At 43.3% G+C, this 18351-nt stretch overlaps 1 protein-coding gene across 1 annotated transcript in view; it reads left to right on the forward strand.

The window, feature by feature from the left end:
• The first annotated feature begins 361 nt into the window (after positions 1-361).
• The window catches only part of FAM3C (FAM3 metabolism regulating signaling molecule C), a 32234-nt gene continuing 14244 nt past the window's right edge, over positions 362-18351 (forward strand). Inside the window, exons 1-2 of the mRNA XM_069802036.1 lie at positions 362-504; positions 15963-16024. Coding sequence (XP_069658137.1) covers positions 16012-16024 — 13 coding nt within the window. The 5' untranslated portion in view covers positions 362-504; positions 15963-16011. The remainder of the gene's footprint in view (positions 505-15962; positions 16025-18351) is intronic.

Consider the following 18351-nt stretch of genomic DNA (forward strand, 5'->3'; position numbering starts at 1 on the left):
GGGCCCGGGGGGGGGGACCCGCCAGGCGCGGGGGGGGGCCCGCAGCCCCCCCCCCCCGGGTCGTTAGCTCGCCGGCGCTGGCCCCCGGGGCCGCCGCAGGAGCCCGCCCTGCGCCCAGCCCAGGGCGCCCGGCCTGAGGCGCGCAGAGACGCGCCGGGGGGGGCAGCGGGAAGGCCCGCGGCCCCCTGCCGCCTCAGGCGCCCCGCCATTTGCGCGCACCCCGCGCGCGTCCAACCGGGACGGCCCCTCGGGCGGCGGGGGCGGGAGCAGCGGGGGGCGCGGCTGCGGGGCGGTGCCGCCCCCGGGCCCGGTCCGCCACCGGTAGGGGGCGGGCGCGCCGCCTCCGCGCCTTCCTCTGCTTCTGCGGCGGCTCGGCTCGGCTCGGCTCGGCTCGGCTTCCTGCTCCGTCGCCGGCGGGCGGGCCGGGGCAGCCTGCGCGGCGCGGCGCGGCCGCCGAGGGGACGCGGGGACGGTGCGCGACGTGGCCGTGCCGGTACAGCCCAGGTAGGGGCTCGCGTTCTCCGCGGGGCTGCGGGGGGGGGGGGGGGTAGGCGCCCGAGCTCCCCGCCGCTCCCCTCCCGTCGCGGAGCCCGTCGCCGGCTCCGCCGCCGGTAGGCTCCGCCGCCGGCTCCGCCGCGCATCGCTCTCCTCTGCGCGGGGCAGCCCGCCCTTGGCTCCGCTGCCGGCTCCCCCCGGCGGTGCGACTTCCCCGGGCCGCCTGGCTCTTCCCCCGTCCCCTCCCGCCCGGCAGCTGCCCCCGGGAGGGGTGAGGCGGGGTGCGGGGCAGGGCAAGAGGCGGGCGGCATCCCCGGGGCCCCTCGGAGCAACCAGCGGGGCGGGGGTCTCCCCTCCTCCCCGTTCCCCGGGGCGGGGGTCTCCCCTCCTCCCCGTTCCCTTGCCCTTCTCCGCCGGCCCGGCCCGGCGGCAGGAGCCTTTCTCCGCCCCGTGGCGGGGCGAGCGGTCGGTGCTGCCGGTCGGGAGGCCGGGGGAGGAGGGGGCTGCGTGTGGCGGGGGTCTCGGCGGAGCCGGGCGCCTCCGTCCAGTTAAGTAAGTGAAGTGTTTGCAGCGTAGGCAGCCTCTTGCCGCTGAAACAAAGACTCAGCGCAGTGAAAATGCTGCTTTCCAGTGGTTTTGTTCTCTTTCTCCGCTGAGTACCGGGTCACGGGCGTTGTTGGCGGGTGGGTTATAAGGCTCAACTCTCGTTTAACTAAAGACCCCGTTATAGAGGACGGTCGTGAGCTGGTAAGGAGGGAGAAGGTACTGTGCCTCCAGGTTTGCAGAGAGGTACTTGTCGAATCAGTCTGTGTTTCTTTGGTTTCTAGCCGCTGAGTTGCGGAGGCAGGAAAAAATGTAGTAATTCTGTACATTAATAGGTTTTTTGGTAGGTAAGTGCTACCATATCTTAAGTTGTGTTTTTGCCTGAGCTGCTGAGGGGCTGTGTAACTCGCCTGATTTCTTTATCTTTCCATTTTCTCACATTTAAAAGAGGTTGAACGACAACGTAATAATTCCAGATTTTTTTAACGATCTCTGCATATACCAGGTATTCTTTGTAATGTTCTGTGTGCCCTGTAACACCGCACAGGTTTACAGCCCGTGGTGGTTCTTTGCTGGTGAACCTAGCTGATTGGTCCTCTTCTCTTAACAAAGTATTTATTTAATACTAATAGGAGAATTATTTAGAAAAAAAACCCAGAAATGGTTGGTTAATGACTGTGTACAACAGTCTTTTTTTTTTAAAGGCTGCAAAACTAATCAAGGTATGAATGTCTTCATTAGCACATATTCTTCCCGCCCCCCCCCCCCCCCGGATTCTTTTAAGTATGAAGAAATCTTTCATCTGTTGGTTTGCATAGTTGTCCCTGTGGTAAAGCAAGTTTTGTAACTTGCTTTAAGCCTGCAGGTAGGGTCTTCACAAGCTAATAGCTTGGTATTGTTGTGTAGTAACATCTAAGCACTTCGGGATGGAGGAGGCACCTGGTTTGTTGCAGGCCATTGCTTCCGTCTCTTTCCAACAGTCTTGACCATTTCACCCAGTAAGAGTGCACAGTAAATAGTTACAAAAGTCGCCTGGCTACCTACAAGTTACTCCCTAGCCTCTCTAGGTGCAGCCCAAGTGCTCCAGGGCATACATGCTCTACAGTTAATGAGAATTCTCAGTGCTTTAAGCAAAAAAATTGATAATATAGACAAACTTTGAGAATTTAGTGGAACTTTGGCAGGCTAATATTTAAAAAGTGAACTCCTGAATGTTTAGTTTCCAATTCTGTTTGGAATATTAGCATACTGTATGGGAAAGGGATTTTTTTTTTTTTCTGAAAGATCATAAGGTGGGTTGGTACTATGTAACCAGTTTGCTTACAGATTATTTTGTAGCCTACAGATTAGGTGTCCCTAAGATGAATCCGCAGCAAACACAGAGAACCTGTTTGTTAACATTTAAATTGTTCAAAGAGAAGTTGTTACTCAAATAGAACTTGGGTCCTGTTTTTTAAACCTGCAGTCCCAGTGAAGTCAGAGGGTTGACGTGTGAGTGTAAGGGCTGCAAGTCTTACCACTCACTAGGAATCAGTATCTCCGTGAGCCCTAATATAAGTGATATATATGTTCAGTTTTGACTTTTTCACTAAAATCTGCTGAGAAAGTATAGGATTTAAGGCATAATTATTGTAAACCTGCATGTTTTCTCTGCCAGTGGCCAGCTGCACAACCCTGTGACAATCATTTTGCTGTCAACAGCACTGAAATTATTGTAATTGTTTGACAGTTTAGAAGGATCCCTCTGGGAAGTCTCACATTGATCTGAAACCAAGACTGTCCATAAATTCTCAGGATTACTTTAGGAAAAATGTGATCTGCACTATTGTCAGAAATCTTAAGAGTCTTACACTGAAACTTCATGAGGTGGCTGAGCAAATCTAACAGCCTGATGCTGCTGTACTTTGCCTCCCAGCGCTCCTAAAAGTTGTCTGCTAATCTGGCAGAAATTATATTAATTCTCTTTTACTGGGTTAGCTTTTCTTAGTGAGCAAAATCATATGGCCTGGGCTGGAGCAACCTGACAGGGGAGCTCACCTGTCTCGTCAATTTTCATGCTGTGTAGTAGTAGTGTCCAGGCCTGAGGCCCAGTGATGTGAGAACACCGAGGAGTGGTGATGAGGAAGTAACTTTAAACTGGTATTGCTGCTCGAAACCTCATTTCTTAGCACCAGAATTTTTAACTTGGGTGTGTGTTAAAACATCTGTAACCTATAAATAGGTGTCCCTGGCTTCCTACTTCCATAGTCTAAAATGCTGTGTCTAACCAGGAATCAAAGCGTAGCCTTGTCATGCTTTTCTTAATGGTATATGTATCCCAAGAGGACTCGAGGATTTTTTTTTTCTTAAAATAAATAAATATTTTTCTGGATAATTTGTAGTTCTGATTCTGCCCTGTAATTTGTTTGCATCTGCCTGCATCTTGATGTTGTCCACAAATTTAAAAAGCTTATCCCTATTCAGTAGTCCAAGTCATTTGATGACAATAGGAAATATTTTACGCAGGCTTCCTGAAATCCGGTCACACTTCAGTTTTCACAGGGAGATGTCAATAGTTACTCTTTTGGAATTGTTAACTATTTTTGCTCCCCATATACAGTACCGTATTTCAATGATACAAAAATAGTTTGTACCTTCATTTGCAGAGCTGCAACTTAGCTTTTTCTAGCTCTTGTTGGAGCTCAGTGCCAAGAAGATATGGAGGAGACACTGTGGGAGCGGGGAGAAGCTTTGGAAGACTATCAGGACAGAGGGAGCTGCTGGAATAAACTCTGCCCTTCATTTAATGTGCGCTGCTGTTGAGTCAGTTTTAATGGCAGAAAGTTGCACAATGTGTTTTTATATGTACAAAAACATGGTAGTTCTCATGAGAGTCCAGTTAAAATCTTAATTAACATCAAAATAGATGACACTTACAGTCTCCCCTCTATTCATAAGACTTGCTTTCTTCTTGTGACTGGTTGGCTGACTTCCCTTTTCCCACCATCTCTCCAGTTTTCTTTTATCTGAGGAGAAAGTAACCGTCTCCTAGTGGAAAAGATGTTTTTTTCTTGATCTGTTTTGGTATCACCAGTTAGTTGGGTCGTCATTTCACAAACATTTAAGCTGGTATAAGCTAGTCCTACCGTTGCTAGAAAGCTGCTGACCTGCTCCCAGACACTTATTTCTGCTTTTGGATCAGCCCAGATATTCTTGCAGGTACCAGGTGAGGTGGCGGAGGGAACTGCCATGTTTGTTTGTTTGCTTGCTGGTCAGCTGAACATCAGTGACACCTGAATGGTTTTGGAACGGCGTTTGAGTTGATTCAGGCAGAAGTTCATTACAGGAATTTCTGTAAAAAATAGTGAATTTCTCTTATAACTGCATGATCCAGAGAAGCATGGCATCAGGAGTTGTTGCAGTGTACAGTGATTGCATATCAACGTCTTCATGTCAGCTGTGTATAGAGTCTCAGTGGTAAGCTCACTGTGGTAAGCACCCTTCTGTCACTGAGGGATGCTGTTCCTCAAATTAGTTTACGTGTACTTAACGTGGCAAATATCTCCATACGTGATGACATGCAGTAACTTGCTATCCCACATAACTTTAATTTTTCTCACCTATGACGATTCTTAGATCTTAAAATCTCAAAGGATATAGAAGATGGCTGTGCTGGATTTTAGTTAGTGCCTGCGTACCAATTGTTAACTGAATATTAAAGTATACAAAGCATATATATACATAAGAATATGAAAAGAATACATTGCCCCTAGAATTTTTTTTTTATGTGAAATTAATTCTTCTCAGACATGGCTTACATGTTTGGTACTGATTGCTGGAAGACTGCACCCAGCCACGAGGTAGGTTATGAATCTTTGTTCTAATCCCTTCATGCTCAGAAACCAGTCTAGAGCTGCAATTTTTGTTGCTGTGTCTTCATGTCTTCAGTAGGAAGAAGTGAGTCACTCTAGAGCTGTTAATGATCATGCGACTGACTGACTTCCTTATAGAATCATAGAATCATTTAGGTTTGAAAAGACCCTTAAGATCGTCAAGTCCAACTGTTAGCCTAACACTGCCAAGTCCACCACTAAACCATGTCCCTAAGCGCCACGTCTACACGTCTTCTAAATACCTCCAGAGATGGTGACTCAACCACTTCCCTGGGCAGCCTGTTCCAATGCTTTACAAACCTTTTGGTGAAGAAATTTTTCCTAATACCTAATATAAACCTCCCCTGGTGCAACTTGAGGCTGTTTCTTCTTATTCTATCACTTGTTACTTGGGAGAAGAAACTGTTATTTGCCTTGCTGCAACCTCCTTTCAGGTAGTTGTAGAGAGTGATAAGGTCTCCCCTCAGCCTCCCTTTCTCCAGGCTAAACTGCCTTGGTTCCCTCAGCCACTCCTCATAAGACTCGTGCCCCAAGCCCATCACCAGCTTCGTTGCCCTTCTGTGGACACGCTTCAGCACCCCAATGTCTGTCTTGTAGTGCGGGGCCCAAAACTGAACACAGTATTCGAGATGCAGTCTTACCAGTGCCCAGTACAGGGGGACGATCACCTCCCTGCTCCTGCTGGCCACACTATATCTGATACAAGCCAGGATGCCATTGGCCGCCTTGGCCACCTGGGCACACTGCTGGCTCATATTCAGCTGGCTGTCGACCAACACACCGAGGTCTTTTTCCACCCGGCAGCTTTGCAGCCACTCTTCCCCAAGCCTGTAGCGTTGCATGGGGTTGTTGTGACCCAAGTGCAGGACCCAGCGCTGAGCCTTGTTGAACCTCATACAGTTGGCCTTGGCCCATCCATCCAGCCTGTCCAGATCCCTCTGTGGAACTTTCCTACCCCCAAGCACATCAACACTCCCACCCAACTCAGTGTTGTCTGCAAACTTACTGAGGGTGCACTTGATCCCCTCGTCCAGATTATTGATAAAGAGCTTAAACACAACTGGCCCCAGTACTGAGCCCTGGGGAACACCAGTTGTGACTGGACACCAAATGGATTTAACTCCATTCACCACCACTCCTTGGGTCTGGCCATCCAGACTGGTTTTTACCCAGCAAAGTGTACGCCCATGCAAGCCATGAGCAGCCGGTTTCTCCAGGAGAATGCTGTGGGAAATGGTGTCAAAGGCTTTACTGAAGTCTAGGTAGACAACATCTATGGCCTTTCCCTCATCCGCTAAGTGGGCCATCTTGTCATAGAAGGGGATCAGGCTAGTCGAGCAGGACCTGCCTTTCATAAACACACGCTGACTGGGCCTGATCACCTGGTTGTCCTGTACGTGCTGTGTGATGGCACTCGAGATGATCTGCTCCATAACCTTCCCCTGCACTGAGGTCAGACTGACAGGCTTGTAGTTCCCCAGATCCTCCTTCCAGCCCTTAGTGTAGATGGACATCACATGTGCCAACCTCCACTCAACTGGGACCTCCCCAGTTAGCCAGGACTGCTGGTAAATGATTGAAAGTGGCTTGGTGAGCACTTCCACCAGCTCCCTCAGTACCCTCGGGTGGATCCAGTCCAGTCCCGTGGACTTGGGTGTGTCTACGTGGTGTAGCAGGTCACTACCCATTTCCCCTTGGATTATGGGGGCTTCATTCTGCTCCCTGTCCTTGTCTTCCAGCTCAGAGGGCTGGGTACCCCAGGAACAACTGGACTTACTATTAAAGACTGAGGCAAAGAAGGTATTAAGTACGTCAGCCTTTTCCTCATCCTTTGTCACTATGTTTCCCCCCACATCCAATAAAGGATGGAGATTCTCCTTAGCCCTCCCTTTGTTGCTAATGTATTTATAGAAACATTTTGTTATTGTCTTTTACGACACTAGCCAGAATAAGTTCTCGTTGGGCTTTGGCCCTTCTAATTTTCTTCCTGCGTAACCTCACAACATCCTTGTAGTCCTCCTGAGTTGCGGGCCCCTTCTGCTAAAGGTCGTAAATGCTCTTTTTTCCCCTGTGTTCCAGCCAAAGGTCTCTGTTCAGCCAGGCTGGTCGTCTTCCCCGCCGGCTCATCTTTTGATACATGGGGACAGCCTGCTCCTGCACCTTTAGGATTTCCTTCTTGAAGAATGTCCAGCCTTCCTGGACTCCTTTGCCCTTCAGGACTGCCTCCCAAGGGACTCCATTCCTCTTCATTTCTGAGTGTTTTCCACCTCATCACTCACAAATGATGGCCTGTCCAGTGCTAATACAGACCAGTAGCAATGACTTGCCCGTGCCACAGGAGCACTGTGATTCTGAGTGCATCGTGCAGCATGGAGCAGCACCGACTGCGGTCTCATGTCTGCGATACGATCCCACTCTGCGGTGTGCCGCAGGCATAGCATGGCCTCTCTGTGTGTTGGGCCTGCCGTGCTGCTGCTACCCCTTCTCCCCAGAGCTGACGCGCGATGCTCTCTCTGCCAGGTACTTCACTCGGCCAGCGGCATGATCCTTCTATCCTGCAAAGGGCCAAAGCCCTGCCAAAGTGCTGCCTCACGTGGGAGATGTGTGGATGAGAAGGGGCCCTGCTGGAGCGGGAGTTTCGGTATCCCTTAGAGCAAGAGGAGGGAGAAATACCCACAGTGCTCTGAGCGGTGGCTGTCACCCCGGAGAACTTTCCCCGGAGGCACATCCCAGCTTCCTGGCGAGATCAGCTTGCTACTGAGCAAAGGTTAAAACCCCTCTCCAACGTGCAGCCTTAGATCATGCTGAGCTTTTGTTCAAGAAGCTTAAATGGTTGGTAGTACCATAGTATTTTTTTTGGCAACAGCGTGTGATGGTGTCAATGGTTGGTAGTACCACAGTATTTTTTTGGCAGCAGCATGTGATGGTGTCCCTTGCTACTGTTGGTGTACCCTTGATCCTCTCTGCCTTGCAAAGTATACAGGAGCTCCATGCCTTGCTGTGTCTGTTGTCCTGGTGTGCAGCTCTGTGACGAGGTCGATGTGGCGGTCTGTGCAGTAAATGAATCTCGCTCATAAGATGATGATCTCGTTCCGACGTCTTAAAGCTACTATCTAGAGTCTGGTTGTGCTTGGGGAGAATAATAGTGTGGAGGAGCAAACTGGTCTTCCTGCAGTAAGCTTGGACCTATAGAGGAAGTTTCTGTAATGCTCCTTTCCTGTTCTGCTTGCTTGCTTGCTACCTTTATTTGAAATGGGCCCCAGTGTGAAGTGACGCACTGTAACCATAGCCTCAAGTAAATTTCTGTGGTGGTCACGTGTGGTTATATCAAGCCATAGTAATTATATGTATGTATTGTTCTTCCAACCCATAACCTTTTTGTACAGTAGTTCTATTGAGAATTGTTTATGGGGCAGGATAAGATGCATGGTAGCGATGCATTATTTTGATAACAGGCTTGGTATTTTTTTTATTGATACAAAGATGTGAATGCTGTTGTACATTTGAAATGTCTACTGAATTCTGGAAACACCTTGTTTCGAGTGAGACCTGGTGATCTTGTGGATAAATGCGTTGCAAAGCTTTATTTACTCCTTCCTGTCGTGGAAAGACTGAGCAGACTTTGCTCTCATATGAAATCAAGGTGGTAATTTGTTTTTTAAAAAAAATGACAGAAAACAAATCAGTGGGTTTGAACTTTGAACAGGTGGTAATTGCAACAGTGCTTCAGTTATGAAGGTTTGTTCATCATTTGACAGAAGAAAATGTTAAACCTCACTATTAAATCTCTATTGTGAGATTTATGTACTCTTCTGATGAAGTTGAAAAGCAAGTGGGTGAATGATGTTCAGCAATTTGTCCTTGAGGATTTTATCTATCTGAATTTCTCTGTGATTTTATCCAACTGTATGAAATACAGGGCTAAGATTCTCTTTAATAGGTACATCAGCAGCAACAGTACAGTTTATCTCACATAAATAGTATGGATTTTAGAGATAGTAAATTAAATCCTGTTTTTAAATATATGGGCCAGTGAATTTCATGTAATATTTGGGAAGAGTCTTCAAAATATGGATTGGGTGCTTATGAGGTTTGGGTTTTGGTTTTTTGTTGTTGTTTTAATTGCAAAAGGAATGTGGATTGAGTTTCCTTCTCAGTGGGAAGAATGCCTTAGTACTTTCATCTCAGGCTTCCCAGGATTCAGGAGAATTTTTCTGTGTTTGAGACTGACTAGTTTGTATGTTGCCTAAGGTGGAAGCACTGGATTGATGCCACCACCAAAAGCTTGCATGGTCAGTGACTTGACACGTCATTTGGGAAGCATTTATTTTGCACATCAGGTATCGAACCACTCTGGCATAATGCTGCTTCTCATGTGTATTTCCTTTCTTGGAAGTGAAACCACATAGCAGTATTTGCAACACAGGACATGCAATGGTAGCTGAATTACCTATTTTTAGTTTTGGAATAAGTTTGGATTTTATTTGCTAAACTTATTTGGGTTTCATTTGCAGTTGATAGAAATAAAATAAAATCTCATTTTAACAAGCAAACACTTTGGGTCTAATTCAGTGTTGTCAGAGTACCAAGCTGAATCTCGCATGTATATGGAAGAATACAATTCAAGTGGAATCATTTTTGTAAGAAGTTAATAATTATACTTCATGGTAGTATTTGTCTCAAAGAAAAAAAAATACATACCTGAGAGCCTGTAAGTTGTTCTGTGTGGACAAACCTTTTGCCTGTGTGGAGTTCTGCCATAACCACAAGGCATGCATATGGGTGTAGGAGTGCCTGTAGGGAACAACTACTTGGGTTACAGCTGGTGTCATTAGAAGACACAAATGGTGCATGATTATACAATAAAATTGAACTATAGTAGTTACTTTTTTAAAAGATGCAATATTTTTCTATGTGTGCCCGTCGCCATTTTTAAATAAGATGAATTTTGTAAGCATGGTGAAAATACTATGCATAGTCTAGCAGAAGGGTAAGCAATCATCTGGGTAAGGAAATGCATCTTGTATTTGAATAAATGCTCATATTGGAAGCCTAGATTCCTACTCAGATTTAGACTTGGAATGATTTCGACTGTCTCAGCTGTTTAGTCCATGGCATGTAATTCAGGTTGGCACAACCACTGGTTTAAAACCAGAGCTCACATAAGAATAGCTAATGCTGTCCATGACATATCCAATTCACTGTGTAATTTTGAGTAGAAAAGCTCTGCTGCTCTGAACTGCCTGAAAACAGCAGACTGAAATATTTATTAACAGAGGCTGGATTAAACACAATGTTGTTTCACTGATTGCATTTTACCAGGTACAAAAAGGTAAAATGGCTTTTTTTTTTAAGCTGCTCTCTGACAAGAAAAATATGCATCTGCTACTCATTGAGGAAGGCACTTTGTGCTGCAGAAGATAAACACCGTCCTAATCTGCTCATGACTCAGAAATAAAAATAAAAGCTCAAGCTTTTTTTTTTTTCTTTTGGTACTAAGTAATTTTGAATGCTTATCTAATTCCACTACAGTGTACTTGGTATGCTATTCATATTAACAGATAGTAAATGCAGATAAAAACAGGTATAACATTCTTGACCACTTCTGAAAGAATACAAACTTTTAAATCCTGTTTGGGCGGAAAATTTCCCTCTGAATTCAATTCAAAGCAACTCAGGCTGATACAGATTTAGTATTACATATCTGGGTACAGATTTGCGTATAATGGTGTAGAAATGTGGGGTTAATATTGAAGGGGATGCTAACTCACACCTTATAGATTACCTAGGTTAAGAAAACCTGTCTCTTGTCTTTTTCTAGACTTTTATGATGACTTGGTCGTCTTTTGTTTTCCAAGTTTATCCTTGTAGCTGGAAAGTTGTTTTTCTTCAACTTTATAGCTACAAATAGATAAACAGCAACCCGTGGATATTGAGAACAGTCCATCTTAGCACCTTTTAAAACAATTTTTGTATTACATCTTGGAGGTAAGAGACAAAGGTATCTGTTCCTTACGTCTGTCTTTGCTTTCACAGTTCTTGGAAAGCAAACGTGGTTCTTTTAGCCCTTAGTTGTTTTATTTAGGTCACGTAATTGTTATCTAGATCCTTCCATTTGGGGATTATGCTTTAAGATAGACTTAGGAAAAACTACATATGGGTCTCAGTTAAAAGTCCAGATAGCACATAGAGCAGAGTATTTTTTGTTTGTTTCGGCAGAGCAGAATAATTGCTTTTTGTTTCACACACAGCAGTCCTACTGGTACAGTTCATGATGAGCAGTTACACTTTTGCAGCAGTACCACGTTGTTGACTGCAATATTAGAGAGCTGCTATAATCTCTCGGATCCTTTTCTTCATTACTGCTGCCTGGTTTGCTGCACTCGAAGTGCCTTTTGAAGTGTATTACTTTCTGGTTTATTAAATATTGTTGCTGATTTGGGGACCTTTTTCTAATCTACTAATGTCAGTTTCAAAATTATCTTGACATTCTAAATTATTGCCTCATGTTTGCTTGTTTTTGTGTGCCCGTTTCATAAGTATAATCTACACATGCTATCAAATTGCTAAGGGAAATACTATTAACCTGGGAATGAAGTAGACTAATCTGCATGTTTTGTTATTATCCATAAAAACATTTATTACAATAGTACTTGAAAAACCCTTATAAACAGAAGTACATTGCAAGTGGCCAAAGCTTTCACGCACAGCCAGCAGGGCAGAGGCTGTGCCCCAGTGATGTGTGCCCTACCTTGTGTGTCCCACGGCACTGTCTCTGGGCAGGAGTCTTGAGCAAGGCTGATAAAGAGTTGATCGAATTGAATTGCATTCAGCTTGGGACTGAAACCTGGACTTCATTCAGTGTTGCGTCAGCATGGCAGTATTAATAAGAACTGTTTGTGTGTATGTTATCAATTGCTTTACTCACCTCAATTCAATTGCTTCTTGCACCTTGATTCTATGAAGAAATCTTGCTTGATGACCATCATATCTAACACATGAACGCACGAAGAGCTCAATCTTGCTGTGCTATAAACTTTATATCATCTAATAGAACATGACAATGATTTGCTTGGCAGGACTGTAGGCTCCTAGTTTTCCTAAATGAAGTTATAAGCTTCCTGTGTGAAGTACTTGGCAGGGTTCCTTCGAGAGACACAGGTCACTTTTAAAAGCAAGTATCTGCTGCTCTACTGATTGAACCAAGTTTTAGTATGTATCAAAATATGTGCAGTAGCTATGTGGACATATGTACTAAATTTGTCAGATGTGTTGAGTCTGTCCTCCCCATGCAAGTTAATTAAAAAGTGGAGCAGAGTGGGGGGAAAGCCCTTTTCTCTCCTCTGTTTTTTTTACTGTACACTGCTGTTTTCTGTTTTTCTTCTACTTTTGTTAGGTTGCCCTACATATAGCATTTTGGACCGTCATGGGGGTTGCTTGGAATGGCTTTGGCACTGTAAATTGCAACATCTGGAAATTGCCCCTGCCTTGGGACAAAATACAATGCACAAGGATGGGTGGAGTAGAAAAAAGCAACCAGTAGCCTCAGCTCCCAACTGTCTTTCCACATATCCACTCCTTAGTAGTTTGCATCCAGAATAAATAACCCTTTTCTGCACAGATAGGCATGCAACTCCATGCAGGGAACTGCACAATGACATGCCAGCATTCAAAAAGGATTTATGACCTGTAACTTCTTGTCTTCTCTGGTTCAGTGAGCTGCCTACCTTTTCCTTCCTATTCTTGAGGGATTGAGCATCTCGTGTGCTCGGCTGTGCTGAAAGAGCAATTTCTGAACGTGCTAATATGGTAGCACCAGCTTCCTGCCTGTCTGCTGGTTTTCTCTTGCTTTTGTTGTTGAGTCCATCATGCCCTGCCAGTTCAGAGAGAACTTTCTACATCAGTTTAACAAAGCATTCCCTTCTTCTTTGTTTTCTACTATTCAATATTTCATAGCTTTACATAGTGGAATTTTACCGTCTTGCTAGACCAGCGTGGTGGCTGGCTGGGCTTGGTTGAAGGTTAGCATCATCAAAGCCTTATGAGAAAAATGCCCGCCAGCTACTGACAAGAAGCCTGACTCTACCAGCCTGTAGACCACAACCTCTTTGTAGCTTTGTGATCTTTATTCAGGATGTGAATATGGCTTACCGTGGTTGAGAGGTCACTGGTCTGAAGCTCAGTTGTGGTCCTATGTTCTTTGTTTTAAATGATCCTAAAATATGCGTTGTTAGAAATTCCAAATCCATTTTTATATAACTTCTGTAATTTCAGTTATGAGGTCTAATACTAAGGATGTGGAGTAGTGGTCTGTAAGCATTCATAAGGGCTCATGGGCTGTCCTATTTTATGCCTGTTCTGTCTTGAATTAAAAAAAAAAAATTTCTAAGATAATACTGCATAGGAAAAGGACTTGGCATTCATAAGTTATTTGCTTGTAGCTGGAAAATGCTGTGCAACATTCATCTGTACTGTAGCATTCCTGTGTTTATTCTCTAGATCAAAACCCCACCACTTTTTGGTATGCTGTAATTTAGGAAAATAATCACTTTAAAAATTCCTTTCAAGTTGTGGCATAACATACTCATTTTACTTTTTCTAAATCAAAAACATTTCACACAAAAAAATGCATCTTATCTGTTGTGTATTTGTTGATTGCAACAAATAATGATCACTGAGGTGGGTGGATGGGGGTGCTGGGATAAAGGCATTCTGCAGTCAAGGTTGGATCATGTGATCATTTCACTTAGTTTCTGCTTTTTGGTTTTTCTTATATTCTTGCTTTCATGCTTCAAATTCATTATGTGGTTTTGTTTATAGTAAAAAAGATTAAACTTTTTTTTTCTTAAGTGCTGACTTAAAACAAGCTCATGATTGGTCAAACTACAGGCAGTGGTTATTTTAATGTTGATATATTTCTGGGGATGGGGAGGGGAGAGAAAGTAGCTTAGAATGATTCTGTTCACAGACTTTGAAATGAAATGAGTTTGTCTGCCCTGGCAGATTCTTTTTGCCTTTCTCATAAGACAGATAAATACTAGCCTTTCACTGAAACAGGATGTTATATATTAATACATGTGGCTATAAATATAATGGATATATTAGGTCCATAATATGCTATGAGATTTCCCTTGTAGTGCAACCTTAGCATTCAAAACATTTGTCTGCTTTTCAAACTTCGTTGATACTTATTTACAAATTCTTATGGAGTAGAAATAAATATTTCTATACTTGTATTTGGTTTTCCTGTTTATTTCTCTGCTGACCATTTTCTTGGAAACTTTAAGCAATAGAGCACAATGATTGTGTCTTTGGCAAAGAGGATCTGGACACAAATCGCTGAACTTACAGATACTGAGTTAAGTGAAGGCAAAAGGTTGTTTGTTTAATATAAATTTTTCCTCTCTAGCATAGACCAAGAGAACTACGTGGGGGTTTTGGTGATCTTCTCTAAATGATTTGCATTTCCTGACTTCTAACAAGAATAGTTTTTCAAATAATTTCAAAGAGAATGTTTTTGAAGGTTTTCAAAATCATGACATAGGACTGCAGTGTTAGGGATGCTGTAGCTTTTGTCATGGGGGTGTGGGATGGCTACTTGGATTAGAATTATAGTTTATTACATGTTTTCAAATTCTGCCTTAGTGTAGATGATCCAATAAGATCCCTGAATGTCAATAGATTTTCTTTTGTCATATTAAATGTAAATAGTTATGCAGCAAAATGCAAATTCGGAAATAGATTTTTTTTTTTTTTTGGAAGGGAAGTACTGATTACAGACTGCTGTTTGTCTGAATGCCTCATGTATTTCTGAAAGTAACTGAGGGCTCTTTCTTATGCTGGTAAGAATAGAAGAAATGAGAACAGTTCAGGTAGCATACTGTTTTCAAGCAAATTCTAATTTCAGTTTATTAAAAAAAATTTTTTTACATGCTTAATCTACTTAAATGTTGTAAAACAAATTGCCTGTTTCTAATAGATACATAGTGTTTCATTAGTAAAGATTATGCTTGCCAAACCTGATTTGCATAGATACCACGTCAGTGCTGGGGGAGGGGTGCCAAGTGGCTGTACGCGGTCATCTTCGCTCTGCGCTTCTTGAATCGGGAGTAGGGGGAAACTCGAGAGAGGGATGTCCAGGCTCAGTGCAGCGTGGGCCCACCGTGGCTGAGCACGACCGTGGTGCAGAGCCAGCAGCAGCCGTGGCTCTGCAGGCAGAGGGCAAGAGATTTGGTACAGCCCAGGGACAAGAGGTTGCTTGAGGAGGAGGAGGTGGTGGTAACCTTTGAGCAGAGTCTGTGTAGGTTGTGGCCCGTTTTGACTTCATGTGGTGGCAAACTCTTCTCGAGAAAAAAAAACAATGTTTGGGAGCTTACATGGTGTTTGCTCATTGGCTGTGGTTTTCGGTTTATTCTGAAATAGCCTCAGTTCTAGGGTTGGTGCTTCTGTCACCATTGACCATCACATGAATCTTCTGGATGCTGTATGAGTGACAAATGTGTTACTACATTTCTGTAATGCATAGATGAAAGTACTAGAATAACCTTCTTGCAGTTCCATTGAATGCAGTTTATGCAGTAGCCTAAAGGCCAAAATGCTTAAATCTTTTCTCTCCAGAGCATAGTTTGCTATGTTATGTTGCCAAATAACAACTTGCATCAGAAAGTTCCTAGGACTTTGAAGCAATGCTGGTGGAGTTGTTGACTTACAGCACGTAGCTTTAGGAAACCAAAGACTGCTTAGATACAGTACTGATAAATACTTATGTCACAGATTGAGGGGTTGAAAGTTGAATGGAGTTTGTAGTTGATTTGATGAATTAAATTAATGGTTTTTCAGAACACTTGTTTCATGGAGTAACAAATGAAAGCAATACATCAGAAATCCATCTTAAATCTTACTCCCTTTACTGTGAGCTTTAAGTAGTAGGTATTCAGGACAATCATCATTAATGTTATTGGCTAGAAAATCTATGAGTTTTTTTACTGTTAACTCATCACGCAAGTGCTTATTTGGCTGTAATTACAATGATGTGCTCTTCTTTTTCCCTAGGTGGCTATTTTTAATGCAGTAGCGTCATCAGCTGGCTGAAGACTTAAACATGAGAATAGCAGGTAAGTGTATGCTCAGTAAAATCAGACTTCTGTCACTTGTGAAACCAGTGCTATACCTATAGACAGCACTAACAAGTTGTGACAATAAGATTGTAAAATAAATTTAACTGGCGTAACAGGCATTGCTGTTCCATTTAATTGATGTTTAATGAAACTCATTTTGGAATTTTGGATGGTCTGAGAGCAAGCAGTTAAAATGCTTCAGCTGATCCGCAGTGACTGGTTGGGGTGCCATGACTTGACATACTTTGCTAATTCTGTAAGATGATGAAGGAATAGGAAATGGCCAACTGATGTCTTAAGCGATTTCTTCCCTGCCTCACACCCCAACGAAAAGTGCTATGCATTGTTATAATATCGTGTCTGAAACTTCCTGAATAGTTACTGGGAGTTTGAAAGCTATAGAAGCCTTTTCATAGAGGTAGGTTGCTCTAGTACAGGGTTTGAGAAACTGATTTTACTTGATAGAAATTGTAGTGGTTGTAAAAATGAGATCTTTGCTGATATAACATTACAACAAAATACTATTTTAGACATTTCCTTGCAGTCGAATAGCCTTGCTATTGAGTTTCTGAGGCATTGCACTTTTATCAATAGTTGTAGTGTTATGTTGCAGAAAGAGCAACTGTTGGCTCTTCTAGGAGAGAATGACACCTTCTTTTCCAAGAGAGTTGCATAACCTTCTTAATGCATGAAATTAGTCCTGATTTTTGTCACTACTTCTAAAGTTGTTTTATTAACTTCAATATGTATGACTGGGAGCAACTGCTAAAGTAAATCTGATAAAGAACTGGAAAATGCTGCAGTTTTTAGAAGATGGCTACATTACCTGGAAAATGACTTTTCCAAACATCTTTTTTTTTTTTCTTCCATCTAACTACTTGTGTTGCTAAAACCCACAGACAAAGAATATATGGCATTTCCTATAGAATGTTTAACCTGTAGCAAACAGGCTGGTTTTGGTTCCAGTGCTAAAAGAACTTTCTAGATTTCTAACATCTCCCTTAGAGGGAGCGCTTGCAGTTCAGTTGAAAGCCTCAGGATATAGAGGGGAGGGTTAGTGCTCAGACGGAGTTCTCATTCATCTTGCCTACTATCTACTGAAACAACATGCTCTCCAAGTGCCACTTGCTACATGACACATTCCAAAATCTGGTACCATCTTGTCTTTTTAAGCAGTGTTGCTTTGAAAACCTTTTCTCCACTTCTTAACATATGTTCAGATCATCTATTTTCTCTAGTGCTTACATGTGGTTCACTTCCCTTAAGTGCAATAATCTTTGGGAGTTCCAGCATAATATTTTTAAATTAAGTTTGCATCTGTGTTTTCTTGCATAGTATGTTTGTGCTCACACACATGGAAAGGAAGGTGGGAAGGAAGACTGACCTACAAGCAAACAAAAATGTTGTATCTCATTCTTCATCTTTCTTTTCTTTTTCTATCCCTTTATCTTTTTTTTAGCCTTTTGGAAGGATTGATTAATATCTCTCATCCTTCTGAAGGCTGAGTAATCTGTCTATTTTAAGGCTTTCTGAACAGCCCATCACAGCACCAGTCTGAGATCTGCAGAGTACATAAGTTTGTTTTTTTTCTGAAGGATTTATTTGGCTGGCAATTTGAGAAACAGAAGCGTGCCGTAAGGTTGCTTCTTCCAAATGGTTTGACATGCTGGGGTGAGACAAGGAGGCAGGATGTTGATCAGATCCCTCCTCACCTAACTTCTACTTTCACTATTTTACAAAAAGCTAGGAGGGGAGTGTTCTGTAAAAATCTATTGAAAATTACGCTAAAAAATGGCGGGGTTCATGGCAGTACCACGTACACCCAGGTGTTCACTTCAGATGTAAATTTCTGTGGTTACGTGCTTCCAGGTGCTTCTCCCAAGCAGTAGTTTGACTGCTTGGCATTGGAGAAAGTTAGGCTTGTCAAACTCCAAGCTACCTGAGGCTTCAACATATTAAGAGGAGAAGAGGAGAGGTACTGCTTTTTATTACTTTTTAAATTAGCTTTTTTGAGTCTTCAGACTTGCTTTTTGAAGGTCAGTAATTTAAATTTGTTGAAGAGGAGGCTCTTTTTGGGGGGGGGGGGGGGGGGGTGTTGGGTTTTTGTTTTTGTTTTTTTAATGTAATGCTCAGACCTGACTGACCAAAGCAGCCAAGCTACAGTGTATGAATGGATCCCTAATCACTCAGTCTCGGCCATCCATTAAAATAGATGTAGCTCAATTTGAGGATGGGAGGGGGAAGAGTATTCGTGAACAGTGAGGAAATGGGTACACATGGCTAAGAACAGGGAAGTGGAATGGGGAGAGGTGGGAATTTCCCCT

This window comes from Haliaeetus albicilla, chromosome 14 (assembly GCF_947461875.1).
Source record: "Haliaeetus albicilla chromosome 14, bHalAlb1.1, whole genome shotgun sequence".
Classification (NCBI taxonomy): domain Eukaryota; kingdom Metazoa; phylum Chordata; class Aves; order Accipitriformes; family Accipitridae; genus Haliaeetus; species Haliaeetus albicilla.